At 35.7% G+C, this 13,075-nt stretch overlaps 4 protein-coding genes across 5 annotated transcripts; 1 reads left to right on the plus strand and 3 right to left on the minus strand.

Annotated features, from left to right (window-relative positions):
• Positions 1-180: 180 nt before the first annotated feature.
• Positions 181-1,801, minus strand: LOC106361021 (40S ribosomal protein S3a-2). Its single transcript, XM_013800718.3, has 7 exons — positions 1,711-1,801; positions 1,583-1,630; positions 1,378-1,483; positions 1,046-1,183; positions 770-955; positions 488-688; positions 181-395 (listed from the first exon to the last, which is right to left on the minus strand). The coding sequence occupies exons 1-7, from the start codon at positions 1,719-1,721 to the stop codon at positions 300-302; spliced, it is 786 nt and encodes a 261-aa protein (XP_013656172.2). The 5' UTR covers positions 1,722-1,801; the 3' UTR covers positions 181-299.
• Positions 1,802-2,277: 476 nt separating this feature from the next.
• On the plus strand, positions 2,278-5,005 carry LOC106361023 (SH3 domain-containing protein 2). The gene is made up of 10 exons (XM_013800720.3): positions 2,278-2,412; positions 2,671-2,793; positions 2,867-2,936; positions 3,028-3,179; positions 3,296-3,397; positions 3,526-3,726; positions 3,827-3,889; positions 4,017-4,172; positions 4,409-4,483; positions 4,569-5,005. The coding sequence occupies exons 1-10, from the start codon at positions 2,359-2,361 to the stop codon at positions 4,683-4,685; spliced, it is 1,113 nt and encodes a 370-aa protein (XP_013656174.2). The 5' UTR covers positions 2,278-2,358; the 3' UTR covers positions 4,686-5,005.
• Positions 5,006-5,128: 123 nt separating this feature from the next.
• Positions 5,129-8,700, minus strand: LOC106361022 (squalene synthase 1). 2 transcript variants are annotated; one of them, XM_013800719.3, is made up of 13 exons: positions 8,128-8,700; positions 7,668-7,710; positions 7,435-7,524; positions 7,266-7,341; positions 7,032-7,101; positions 6,743-6,892; positions 6,555-6,659; positions 6,299-6,445; positions 6,116-6,191; positions 5,888-5,976; positions 5,705-5,796; positions 5,516-5,558; positions 5,129-5,406 (listed from the first exon to the last, which is right to left on the minus strand). In XM_013800719.3, the coding sequence occupies exons 1-13, from the start codon at positions 8,320-8,322 to the stop codon at positions 5,350-5,352; spliced, it is 1,233 nt and encodes a 410-aa protein (XP_013656173.2). In that variant the 5' UTR covers positions 8,323-8,700; the 3' UTR covers positions 5,129-5,349. The 2 variants fall into 2 exon arrangements, with proteins under 2 accessions (XP_013656173.2, XP_022545699.2); XM_022689978.2 differs by lacking the exons at positions 7,668-7,710; positions 8,128-8,700 and having other exon boundaries at positions 7,431-7,530.
• A 1,774-nt stretch (positions 8,701-10,474) lies between these two features.
• Positions 10,475-11,608, minus strand: BNAA08G11070D (protein CASPARIAN STRIP INTEGRITY FACTOR 2). The gene is made up of 3 exons (XM_013799401.3): positions 11,322-11,608; positions 11,037-11,083; positions 10,475-10,878 (listed from the first exon to the last, which is right to left on the minus strand). Exons 1-3 carry the CDS (start codon positions 11,395-11,397, stop codon positions 10,759-10,761), a joined length of 243 nt encoding a protein of 80 aa, XP_013654855.2. The 5' UTR covers positions 11,398-11,608; the 3' UTR covers positions 10,475-10,758.
• Positions 11,609-13,075: the final 1,467 nt, after the last annotated feature.

The raw sequence follows: 13,075 nt of genomic DNA on the forward strand, positions 1-13,075 counted from the left end.
CGACTCCGTCTCACTAATTCAAGGAGGAAGAAACAAAAAAAAATACAAGTTTAGCATCACAAACTACCTAATTGTAATACAATAGAAAATTATGAATTTCAAATGTATATTGTAAAATCAATTATACTTCTATTATTTAAATATAAACTTTCTTCTTAATATTTAAAGAAAATCCAGGAATGAAAACAATATAAAAATTACGATAAACAAGAGTAATAATCCATCAAAAAGAAGTACAAAAAGAAGTAGAAGCTCTCTTAACAAAAACTCCACAACAATGGCGACCTAACACTAGTTTTCTAAGCTCCGATGATTTCAGTTGGTTCCTCAGCTGTCTCATCCGCTGGCCTGTCTACCCTCACACCAACATCCTCTGCTGTGTAGTCACCATGAACCTAACGAGAAAAAAAGCATAACAAAGTTAGATTCGACTAATGGCTCCAAACCAAGATAAGATGATGATGACAACACTTGGTTCTCAACTCACCTCCATGAGCTTTCCAAGGTCAAACTTAGGAGCCTTGAGGATCTTGACTTTACGGATGAACACATTCTGCAATGGGTAGATGTTCTGCGTCGCCTTCTCAATCTCCTTTCCAATGGCCTCCGGGATGAACTTGGCCACAAGCTCCTTAAGGTCACATGATGAAGCCTCCTTCACCATAATCTCACTCATCTTTCTGCGAATCTACAATGATCCAACAAAACATTAAAACGCAATGTCAATCTAAAAGAAGACACACACATGCTATGTTGTGGTGGCTATTACCTGGCGGACTTGGCTGGACTGAGCATAGCAAGTACGCTTCACCTGGTTAGCACGCCTCTTGGTGAAACCAATGCAGAACATCCTCAAGGTGTAGCTGTCTGTGGTCTTCACATCGACATGGGCTTCAATCAAAGTCTGCCACTTCTTCACCAACGACCTCAGCTTGTCGGTTGTGAAGTTCATACCCTGACAGAACAGTTCATTGTCTTAACTAATTTCTAAAAGCAAAGTTCTGAAAGATTAGGCATATAAAAGTTTAAAAGATTTAAACTTTACCCAGAACTGTGTCAACACATTCCTGCCCTGAACATCTTCAGCTCTGAGACGGATCTTCCTGTAAGAATGATCCTCGTCGCTTTGAAGATCAGCAAGAGAAACCTCAAACACCCTGTGTTTCAACCCCTCAGAGGCAATCTGTTCATACATTTTGAGCCAACCCAGAAGTAAAAGTTAAGATTTTGACAAAACAAAACAAAACAAAACAATAGAATATTCCGACACAAAGCAGTTCCTGTAATGAAACCAATCAAAAGCTCTACCTCTAAAACCTAGAACAAGAAACCTAATCTCTCTCAAGAAAGTGTAGTAACAGAGGTAGACATTATTACCTTGGTACCCTGAGTTCTGGAAACAAGTGTCTTTCCGACATTTCTGTGAGTGAAGTTAGAGGGAGCCTTGATATCATACCAATCCTTCTTGGAGAAAGGATCAACTCTGAATTTAAAAAAAAAAACAACAAAGACTTTGTACTCAGTATACAGATTGAATAATCGAAATCTGAAACTCAAATCTTGGTAAAATGACGCTACTTACATCTTCTTCTTGCCTCCTTTACGACCCTTGGAGATCCTCTTGTTCTTCCTGTACAAAAATCAGAATACTCGTAGATAAGAAGATGATAATAATGTATGCTATCGCCATGAGAGATGTAAAGAGTTTACCCGACAGCCATGGTTTAGAGAGTGTGACGAAGCGGCTTCAACAACTGTGAGGAAGGAAGACCTAATGATATTTGTGGCTTCTTATTTATATAATATCTCTAGGGTTTAATATCAAGCCCAATGGGCCTTATCGGCCCATTTCACTAACATTTTAAAGAAAATCTTTCTGCGAAAAATTTGAAGATTTTATAGCACCAGAACAGATATCTCAAAAGCTGAAAAACCAATCCGAAGAATTTGAATTAGACCATGATTATTGCTGATCCTTAATGGGGTTTCTAAAGAAAATAACTGATTTAATAAAATCAAAAGTAAATAAAATTTAGATAACCAATCCTTAATTGAGCATTTTGGACACCGATCTTTAGAGCGCAATGGGCCAATAAGCCCAAAATGAGTTTTCAAATCCAAATAAGTAAAATATCGAATACGTTCGGATCCAAAATAAATATCCGACCCTTTTCGGCTGCTTGATAAAATACTGGATATGCTATTTAGAGCCCAATGGGCCTTAAGAGCCCAAATACACTAACTTTTGGAAACTTTTTCTACCTTTTGATCTCATCGTGTTGTTCAAACGACAATTGACGATTTTGAATCTCTTCTTTGCGGAGCTCGCTCTTATACAAAAAGGAAGAGGTTGAGAAAATGGATGCAATAAGAAAACAAGCCAGCAGGATCAGGGAACAAGTCGCAAGACAGGTGAAAAAGCTTCCTACTTTGTTTGTGATTTTGGTTTGATTTGTTGGGTTTCTGGTGAATCAATCAATAAATAAAAGGGGACACCTTTTTTAAGATCCATGACTTTCGACTTACTGTGTACTTTGGTGGATCTGAATATTCTGATTTGGCAATTAGGGTTGCTCATGTCTTGTTTGCTTGTTACAAATGACCATGAGATAGGGTGTTTGAGGTTTAACTAGTTAGCTGACTTAAGTTTTGTTGTGGAAAATGGTTAAGGCTGTCTTCAAGCAATTTGGAGGAGGAGGAGGAGGAGGACATGGCTCTGGTTTATCGGATGATGCCGAACTCCATCACCATCAGAAACTAGAAAAGCTTTACATTTCCACCCGTGCTGCCAAGGTTCTTAGCTTTTGACTTTTTGAGGTTTTGTATACTATATCGATTTGGACTTATGTACATTCTGCATTTCCAGCATTACCAAAGAGATATTGTTCGTGGCGTGGAAGGTTATATAGTCACCGGGTCAAAACAAGTTGAAATTGGTGATTTCTCGTACCTTTAGTGTTTTTTTTTTTATGTCTGTCTGTTGTAGACGTCAATTTTCTCACAGACCTGGCTTTCATTGTTCCTTAGGGACGAAACTGTCTGAGGATAGCAGGAAGTATGGTTCAGAGAACACATGTACGAATGGTAACGTATTAACAAGGGCTGCACTGAACTACGGACGTGCTCGGGCGCAAATGGAGAAGGAGCGTGGAAATATGTTGAAGGCTCTTGGTACACAGGTTTGTCTTTCTCATCAAAGTGCTAAGCATTAGTACACAAAGAACTTCTTGCCATCATTAGCTACTACGATCACATTCACATGTCAATCTGTAATATTTAACCTTGAAACTGTTAGGTTGCTGAGCCATTACGGGCAATGGTCTTGGGAGCTCCACTGGAAGATGCTAGACATCTTGCTCAACGTTATGACAGAATGCGCCAAGAAGCTGAAGCTCAGGTACTACCAAAGATAATACCATGAAGCAATTTGACTATCTTCCATAGAAGAAATGTGATTGTTTTCCTCTTTCTAGAACTTGACATTTGTTATCACTAGCATCATCTGCCCGTTTTAAATCTAAACAGGCTACAGAAGTTGCCAGACGCCAAGCAAAGGCGAGAGAGTCTCAAGGCAATCCTGACATATTCATGAAACTTGAATCTGCTGAAGCAAAACTTCAAGACCTGAAGTCAAATATGAGTATATTGGGGAACGAAGCCGCCTCTGCTTTATCTTCCGTTGAAGATCAACAACAAAAACTGACTCTTGAACGACTTATTTCAATGGTACCATGATTAGTTTATAAGCTCCGTTTTAGCTCTATTTTGATTTACTTACCCATATGTACTTCTTAAACAATTATATTGTTCATTTTCTTATCTCAAGGTTGAATCCGAACGTGGCTACCATCAAAGAGTCCTCCAAATACTTGATCAGCTTGAAGGAGAGGTTGGTGTGCATTAGTCTTACAGTTTTCAACTTCCTGTCACAGTGATAGTATTATTGTTGAACAGTCGATTCATCATTATATGAGTCAACTAAGGGAAAAATAATTGAACATTCTTTGAATGTACAGATGGTATCTGAGAGGCAACGTATTGAAGCCCCCACTACTCCCTCAAGTACAGACAATATGCCGCCGCCTCCATCATATGAGGAAGCGAATGGAGTGTTTGCATCGTCTCACATGCATGACACGCCAACAGATAGCATGAGGTACTTCTTAGGAGAGGTATGTATGCTACTCAGCCTTTAATGTCATCTACGGCTTTTGTTTTTTTTCTCTCACAAATGTCCGATACCTTCCTTTGCGAGTTAAAACTTTGTATACTTACTGATAGTAAAAGTTTCAAATAAATATTAGGATTAGAAGTTTATTAATCAAATGTTATAAACTGTTTCTGATTGGAGAAGCGAAAGAGAAACTACATCTAGATTTATATTGTAACATATTATTAACATTTTCAGGTCTTGTTCCCATATCACGGTGTGACAAATGTCGAGCTAAGCTTATCAACTGGTGAATACGTTGTTGTTAGAAAGGTTTGATAGTATAAACCAACAATGTCTCTTTTATTTTCACATGTAATTGTGTGATAACACATTTGTCTGTTGGTGTCACTGTCAGGTAACAGGCAGCGGATGGGCAGAAGGTGAATGCAAAGGCAAAGCGGGCTGGTTCCCTTATGAGTACATTGAAAGACGGGAACGAGTTCTTGCTAGCAAAGTCTCTGAAGTCTTTTGAGACTTAAAAAAAAATTGAAGGTAACATTGTGGTTCTCTTTGTTGGTTATGGTTTGTGTGTGTTCAGTACTGGAGAGAGAAAAGATTCGCCGGCTAAACAGAAGTCCATGTTCATGAGGTTAAGCGTTGATGCGGATTCCTTGAATAAGAGGTTGTTCAATCTTTGGGTATCATATCAATATTGTATTTGAATCCTTTCTGTATCTATCATCTTCTTATGTGAATAGACTTCCTTTTTGAGTTTTAACTGTAGACTTTTGTCGAATTACTTTCACATATTGATTCATTTATTAAGACTTTGGTCTTACAAATGTGCGTGTACATGGCAGAGTTTGTTCAGTCTTACGCAAATGTTCATGTTGGAATCTGGTGTTTGTACATTTATCTACGTGCAACTCAAAACCAAAGTTTAGTTTACACTATGAATTCCGGAAAACAAAAAAATCATTGGCAGTATATATACTTTTTACCTGAACATAAACAAGGGAGATACATGACATGGAGAAAGGTAAGGTATGATTATTCAAAGTACATGGGTTTAGACCAAACCAAGTATAAAACTCTCTTTGTTCTGGAAATAATCTTGAATAGGAACTTAGTGCTAAGAAAAGAGAGAGGCACCAACAAGAATGAACCTAGGAATCGCACTGTCCATCAGTGGTCACTCAGTTTGCTCTGAGATATGCAAAGACTATGGCAAGTAGAATCACAAGCATTACAATCTGCAATTTTCCGGATAGAGAAAAAGAGGATGATGATAAGTAATGTATCTACTTAAACAGAGAGAGAGAGATATACTTCTATGGAAAAAGAGGAATATGTAAGACTTACATAGACATTGTATGATTGTCCTTTGTCATTAATATAAGATTTTCTGTGAGGAAGAAAGGCAAAGATTCATCAGAAACCCAAAACCAAAGAATTAAGATAATTCTATCCTCTTCTGGACTAGTTTCTTAGTGAGACATCTTTTGAATTTCAAACGCAAAAGCAGAAGAAAAAAAGACAAATATTTTGTACCTCTTCTGAAGGACTCCAGTGTCTCTGCAGACTTTCTGAACTGCTTCAAGCCGGTTTAGCGTCATACTGGCATTCGGATCGTTCTTGTCAACCTATGTACATATAATACACGTTCAATCATCATCTTCTAAAAAACATAACCGAGTGAACAATCAAATAACAAAAGAGGATGTGATGGCATACCTTTGTTTTTAGCATGCAAGAAAAATCATAGAAAGCACCATACACATCAGCCATTGTCTTTGTGCGGTCAATGACTTTGGCAGTTAGACCTGAACAATAGAAACTTATATAAGAAAATGCTTGTAACACGTTCTCAAGATTGTTGTTGATAAAAACTTAAAGCTTGGGATCTAAATGGTAAGATGGTGTTAGAAGGAGTGGAAACCAAACTCAAGATAAACATCTTACCTCGCCTCAGTTTCACCACGCCTCTAAATACTTGTACATTGTTATAGCACAATGCAAGTGTTCCAATCGCCATGATCTGCTCAAAGAAACACATCCAAGCAAAAATCAATATTAGCTTCCAAGATCTATGCAGGCGCAGTTAAAAAGGAGAATGTGTAATTATCTTATATTAATTTCTCTGACCTGAGGGATAGCACAGAACCGAAATATAGAAGGATCACGCAAGGCAGCCATGTAGTTCAGGCAATCTTCAATATGCGTCAATGCATTGGTGACCATTTCATTCAAGCAATGCACTGCTTTTGTTGAATTCTCCTCGTATTTTAAGTCCTACATTGGATTTATAGTTCACCAAACAAAGGAACAGCATTGTTAGCAAAGAGTCAATTTGGATAACATCAGTACTAAGATGAGAGATTGAGAATGGTATGTTATTCACCTCTAGCTTGTCAGCATATTTGCCCCAAATCTTGCGAGGCCAAAACATGCGGGACTTTGGTATTTCATTAATGTCCTCAAGATAATCTCTGATTATGTTTGTTTTCTGAGATATACATGTAAATTGTCAAAGGTTGCAAAGATTTGAGGAGCAAACATTCTACAGTTCATAATACAATGTTGTTGTACCTGAAGAAATAAGCCCATTGAATTGGAAATATGCTCCCAATCTGGCAACAAAACTTCTGATCCGGAAGCGAGGAAGAGTTTAGAGAGACCTAAACCCACAAGTCCAGCAACATAGTGGCAGTACTCATCGTAGTCATCAACAGTTTCTACCTGCATATTGCAGGGATTACTAGATTAGTACACAAATCATTTCAGTTCTTCATCAAACAGCCTAATGGGTTTAGAAAATTTCAAGATTCTAAATGAAACCGAGACCAAAAAAAAACGTTATTTTTTTTTAATCACAGACCTCTTGGCAGATAAACTTGGCCATCCCTGCACCCATTCTTTTAGTAATTTCCTCGATAGCCTCTTGATACCTTCACATACCAAAGTTATAAGTTGAACATAACAATTATTAGTACTGCCAGTAAGCGGATTAGAGAATTTCAACAAATTAACACAGTCAATAAACGTGAGACGGCGTGAGCAGAAAAAATCTAAAACACAACAGAAGTGCATATGAGCATATAATAGGACTAACCCTTTTTCAAGTTCCAGAAAAGCTGCAGCAACATGGTGAAATTGGTCCATCAGAACCTTGTACTCCTTCGTGCCACCTAAAGTTGGATTGATTAAAATCTGTAAGTCACACAGTAAGATACCAAAGGGATGTGAAAGCTCAAAAAGATTAAAAGACTCTTCAGACTTGCATGAATAGTGCCAGTCAGTATCGTAGATGTGACGGTGGAAGGCAATCAAGATGGGCAGCTTCTCATCAGTTGGTATGCTTGTGTCATCCTCTATAGTACCAACAAAAAAAAATGACATTAGCCGTAGGAGCATGACAAAGGAAGATGTATCTCAAATGACAGTCTTGCAGATATTAGAGAAGCACCATTAAATCAATAGTAATGTTGGAAGATATAGTTAAAGAGACACTAACCGACAGTATCCAGAGCTCGGAGAACCAAGTAGAACACACACACCTACAACAACAACAACAAAAGAGATAGTGCAAGATCAAGCAATGTGAAGGAAGTAACAAATGTGGAACCAATTTAAGAAAAAATCTAAACCTCCTTTTATGCGTTACATGATCCAAGAAATACTCATGATAGCACAAGAGGTAATAACCAAAGTATAAACGAAATTTTAAGAAACAACAGGCTGTAATCCGACAAAACCAAGTTACAACAATCGGCAGAACTAAGCGGAACACAAACATGAAACATATAATAATCCCCACACAAGGATACATTTAATGTCACCGATTCTACATAAATAATAAATTGTTATATAACCCTACAATAAATGTAAAGTTCAGATATTTAGATTCCTTCACAAAATGCCAATAACACACTTGTATCGAATATGGTTTTTGAGAGAGAAAAGGAGGAACGTACAGCGTTACGGAGGTCGGTACCTAGCTGCTGAATAACGAGAGAGAAGCTTCGAGAAACCTTGTGGAGCATTGAATAGCAGAAACCCCAGTGTGGCTCGGGAGGGATCTGCTTCTCCGCTTTCTCGATCGCTCGCTTCATCTTCAAGAGAGGATATACGTCATCAGGATATCTCAGAAACGTCCCCAAGCTCCCCATTGCTGCTTTCTCGATTCCAAATCAGAAACAGAGCTCGGCGTCGTCTCCACGGTGACAAACAATGCAAAAGACAAAACTAAACTTGTCTTCTCTGCTACCAGACCCCATCTGAGATTCAGAGAAGATCCTAAACTAAGGGACCAGATCGTTTTACAGTTGTAATTTTTTTTTATTTTACTGGGTCCATACCCTGACGTGGCAAATGAAATATTACGTGGCGAAATATTACTGGGTTTAATAACGTAACCTCCATAGTTAAACAATTAATCGCCACGCGGTGGTTATCTCCGGTTTTGCTTATTCTGTAAATGGGAACTTCCACCGGTTAACAACAAACAGTTTTGAAATTTTGAAATAAAAGGGAACAATCTAGGGTTATCACCAAGATAGGTCAGTCATGCTGTTGATGAATATGAAAATAGAGCTCAAGAGTTTTCATATGAATGATAATGGCATAAAATTTGAAACGAGCATAGGGCATTGAGAAAAAAGTTTAAAATGTTGGAGATGTCAAGATTTGCTAGTGGTGGTGTGTCTTAAACTCTAGGACTTCACATGAACATGATGATAATGTTGTTCACATGAATAGTGAGGCGTACAATAGCCTTCCCGTGGTGGATATTTAATATGGAAATGTCATCCCCAGAAGTGAACTTAAGGTGATGATTGTTTTATTAGTTTTTGGTTTCTAGTTTTTGGTTTTTGGTTTTTAGTTTTTGGTTTTTAGTTTTTGGTTTTTGATTTTGCAGTAGATTTTAGTTTTTCGAAAAACATGAATGGTTGTTTTAGATTTTGGTTTTTAGTTTTTGGTTTTTGATTTTAAAATTAATAAAATAATTTTTTATTAAAATTAAAATGTTTATTCTGAAAAACAAAATGTTTATTCTGAAAAACAAAATGTTTATTCTGAAAAAAAAAATATTTATTTTGAAAAATAAAATGTTTATTCTCGATTTTTATATATGACTTTAGATTTTTAATATATCAGAAATTTTTAATAAGTAACAGCAATATATTTATTAACAAAACAGGTAACCTTTACATAAAAATAAATTAATAAATTAATTTTATTTTATGGAAAAGTTTTTGAAATGTTCTTAGTAGATATTATTTTTGTATTATATATTATTAAACAAATGTTTTACTAAATCTGATTTGCTTGTATTAGTTATTGTTTTATTTGTTTATCATATATTAATAAATAAATATAGCAAAACATTAATTAAAAAGAAAAAAATTGAAAACTGTCGGGAGGTTTTGAAAAAACCACAAAAACTTGGATTTTGGTTTTTCTTTAGAAAAAACAGTTATTTGAAAAAACTAGTTTCCCTAGGGAATCTATTTATCTAAAAACTTGATTGTCTAAAAAATAGTTTTTAGAAAAACTAAAACCAAAAACCAATTCAAAAACCACAAACAATCAACCTCTAAGTATGTAAACCCTATGAGCCGCTGGAACCGGATAAGCGCTTCACACAACCGGTGCATGATTTTGTAGCTTGAAGAAGAAGAAAGCAATGGAGAGGAGTAAAGAGTAGGTGTGAGTGATGTTATGATCGGTCTGAATTCTCTAGTGGAGGAAAGTCGGTCAGAGAAAAAGATTTAGAAATAACTTTTTATAATGAAAACATTCTTTTGTGTAAGAAAATATAGAGTGAGGTTTAGGTCACTGGGACCAAACACAACATGGGATTTGAATTTTGAAATCTGCAAGAGATGAACATTAATCCTGGTTTCCTGTAATCAACGCGCATTAATGTTCGTTTAAAGATAGACACGAGCAATATCTGAATCCAACTTCTTTTGTTTTTTTGCTCGGAAGGGATGCACATATACAGTTTGTCCATTTTAGAATCTGTTGAATTTCTATTAAAATAGTGATTTTCGACCAAAAATCAATAAATACATTGCAATATGCATCTAAAATTATTTCGTCAAACAAAATCAGCTTAGATTAGCTTTATCTCTAATTTTATAAAATATAGTTTTTTTTAAAAATAAGTTGATGATAGGTATATGGCTATATCAAGACGTCTATTTATGTGAAGATACTCCTTAATTATTGTTTTGACATTACAATCATGCATGAGACTGAAACTGAACTCTAATGGAAGCTTCCAAAAAACAGTTGAAAATAGTCAAATACATATTGATTTGTTTTAGATGTAAATGAATACCATAAATGCCTTATAAATTGCAATATTGCATGGTAACAAATCCATATATTGAACTGATGAAGGTGCCATGCATTTCCATAAATTACTCACTCCTATGAGCAAAGACTATATATATAATCGCTTACCTATATAACATATCTTGAAACTATGATGATAACTGGATCATCATTCAAACTTATTGCAATGCCATGGTATATATATCATACATCTCATAAAGTCGGAATTTATATATAATCGAACCCTAATATGAGTCCTGTGATCAGTTGGGAATAAGCTTGGAAGGAGGCCTGTGGAGCTTATGTTTAGGGCTGAAGTGACCATAGTCTCTGGAATTCATCCTTAGAATCCTCTCATGTTCATGTATCCTTCTTTCCACCAACTGTCCACATATATAGCATATTTATTCACCAACTTATCATTCTTGTTATTCTAGAATTCATCTAATTAGTTCTTGAAAATCAGACTATTTTGGTTTTAAAAATAATAACTATAAATGTCGGCGTTTAGTTGGCAACTTTTTTGGTTAAAACGACTAACCTCTTGATGTGTATCGTCTTGGATATAAATTAGAATGGATGGTCGGCCTACAAAACGAAAATGGAAAGATTCGTTTGTTCTTCATATTCAAGATTAACTACTCCAAATAATGCTAACATGTATTATGTCTAAAAATTAACCACTAGTGTTTAGAAACGCACATGTGCAGCACAAGTAATAATAATCTTACTCTCTAAAAGACTCAGCACGTAATAGGCACATGAACTTGCTGAGAAAAGCTGCAAATAAAGGTTGTATATATAGAGAGAGAGGTAAGAAACAAACCTGCAAAAGAGAGAGCAAACGCTGAAACAAGAAGAAAGACGAAACCTAGTTTCTTCACCAGTGGCAATAAACCCATCGTCTTCTCCTCTTCTTACGAAAAGCAAGTTAATGAAAGTTTTTATGTGCTCTTGAGCTATATCTTGTTGAATTAGATGCACAATATCAAAAAAGAACCTCATGCGTTTTGTTTATCACTATATATAATCTATAAGAAAATAACACCACCACAGGTTAACTCTGCTTTAAATAAACAATGGCTTTACATACCTTTAGAGATTATTCTGTGTGTTTATAATGAGGCTGCACCAATTATTAAAAAAAAAACAAAAAATAGCACTACAAATTTGATTTATCCACCATTTAATTAATGCAAATGTCTCTTAATGCTTTTGGTTTTATATTTCATGAAAATGGTGGGATTGGGGAAAAAGTTGAAAGGAGACCACTTTCCTGTTGTTGGTCACAATAAGTCTAAAGAAGTTAGTAGCTTGATTATTTATTTATATGTTTAATACGAGTGGATTCGTGGTCTAATTTGTAGAAAACAACACTCATACACTACAAGAAAACACAAGATTAACGATGAAAATTAACGAGGAAAACTGGTCCTCGTAAATTTACGTTGACTTTACGAGAATCTTACAAGGAAATTTACAATCAACGTTAGTTCGTCGTAAAATAACGAGGAAACGATTTCTTCGTAAAAACCACGCAAGGTAACTTCGTTTTTACGAGGAAAAACTGTTTCCTCGTAAGCTCGACGTAAAAGTAGCATCTTCTTTACGAGGAAATAGTTTACGTTTACTTAACGAAGAATTTTCGAGTCCACCCACTTTGTAATTGTAACACGTTTTTTGTTTCGGCTACCTTACTAAATTCCACATAATCATGAGTAATGAAAATGATGATGTTTCTGGTAATGACGAAAATGTCGATGTATCTGACTGATGTATTTTTGTTTTAATATGACTGATTTTCAGATTTAATCCATGTGATTTGATGGATTTAATCATGAAAATCTATTTATATAATTTAATTTTATGTAATGGGGTTTGAATTAGAAAGAAGAGATTGAGATTATTAGTTAAGGAATTGTGGTTTTAGAATTTGGGGTTTAGAATGGATAGAAGAGATTGAGGTTTAAGGGAGGATGGGGTTGGGGTTTGGGGTTTCGGATTTTAGGGATTTAAACGTAAACATAGTTATTTCCTCGTAAATTAACGAGGAACTTACGACGATTCTTAAAAATAAAGAACGCGGCACTCGTTAATTCCACGTAAGCAGAAATCGTCGTAAAGACCTCATAATAAAAAAACGCTAGCCTCGTTCAATCCTCGTAAAAATAAAAGCGGGCCTCGCTAATTCCTCGTAAATTAACGACGATGTAACGAGGAAACGAAACGGGAATAAATTGGTTTGCCGTGGTCAAAGTTACACCTCGTGGATAAATCATCAGTGGAGAAGAACCACCATTGCAAGAAGAACATATAGATGAAGTTGAGTTACCTGAACAACAAATTGATGACATTCTTCTCATTGATCCGCATAATCATGAGTACGAAGATATTACCGACGATGCCACGGACGAAGCTGTTGAAGACGAGTTTAATGAAAATGATGATGTTTCTAGTAATGACGAGAATGTCGATGTATCTGATTGATGTATTTGTGTTTTAATATGATTGATTTTCAGATTTAATGCATGTGATTTGATGGATTTAATCATGGAAATCTATTTATATAATTTAATTTTT

The sequence above is a fragment of the Brassica napus genome, chromosome A8, assembly GCF_020379485.1.
Source record: "Brassica napus cultivar Da-Ae chromosome A8, Da-Ae, whole genome shotgun sequence".
Lineage (NCBI taxonomy): Eukaryota > Viridiplantae > Streptophyta > Magnoliopsida > Brassicales > Brassicaceae > Brassica > Brassica napus.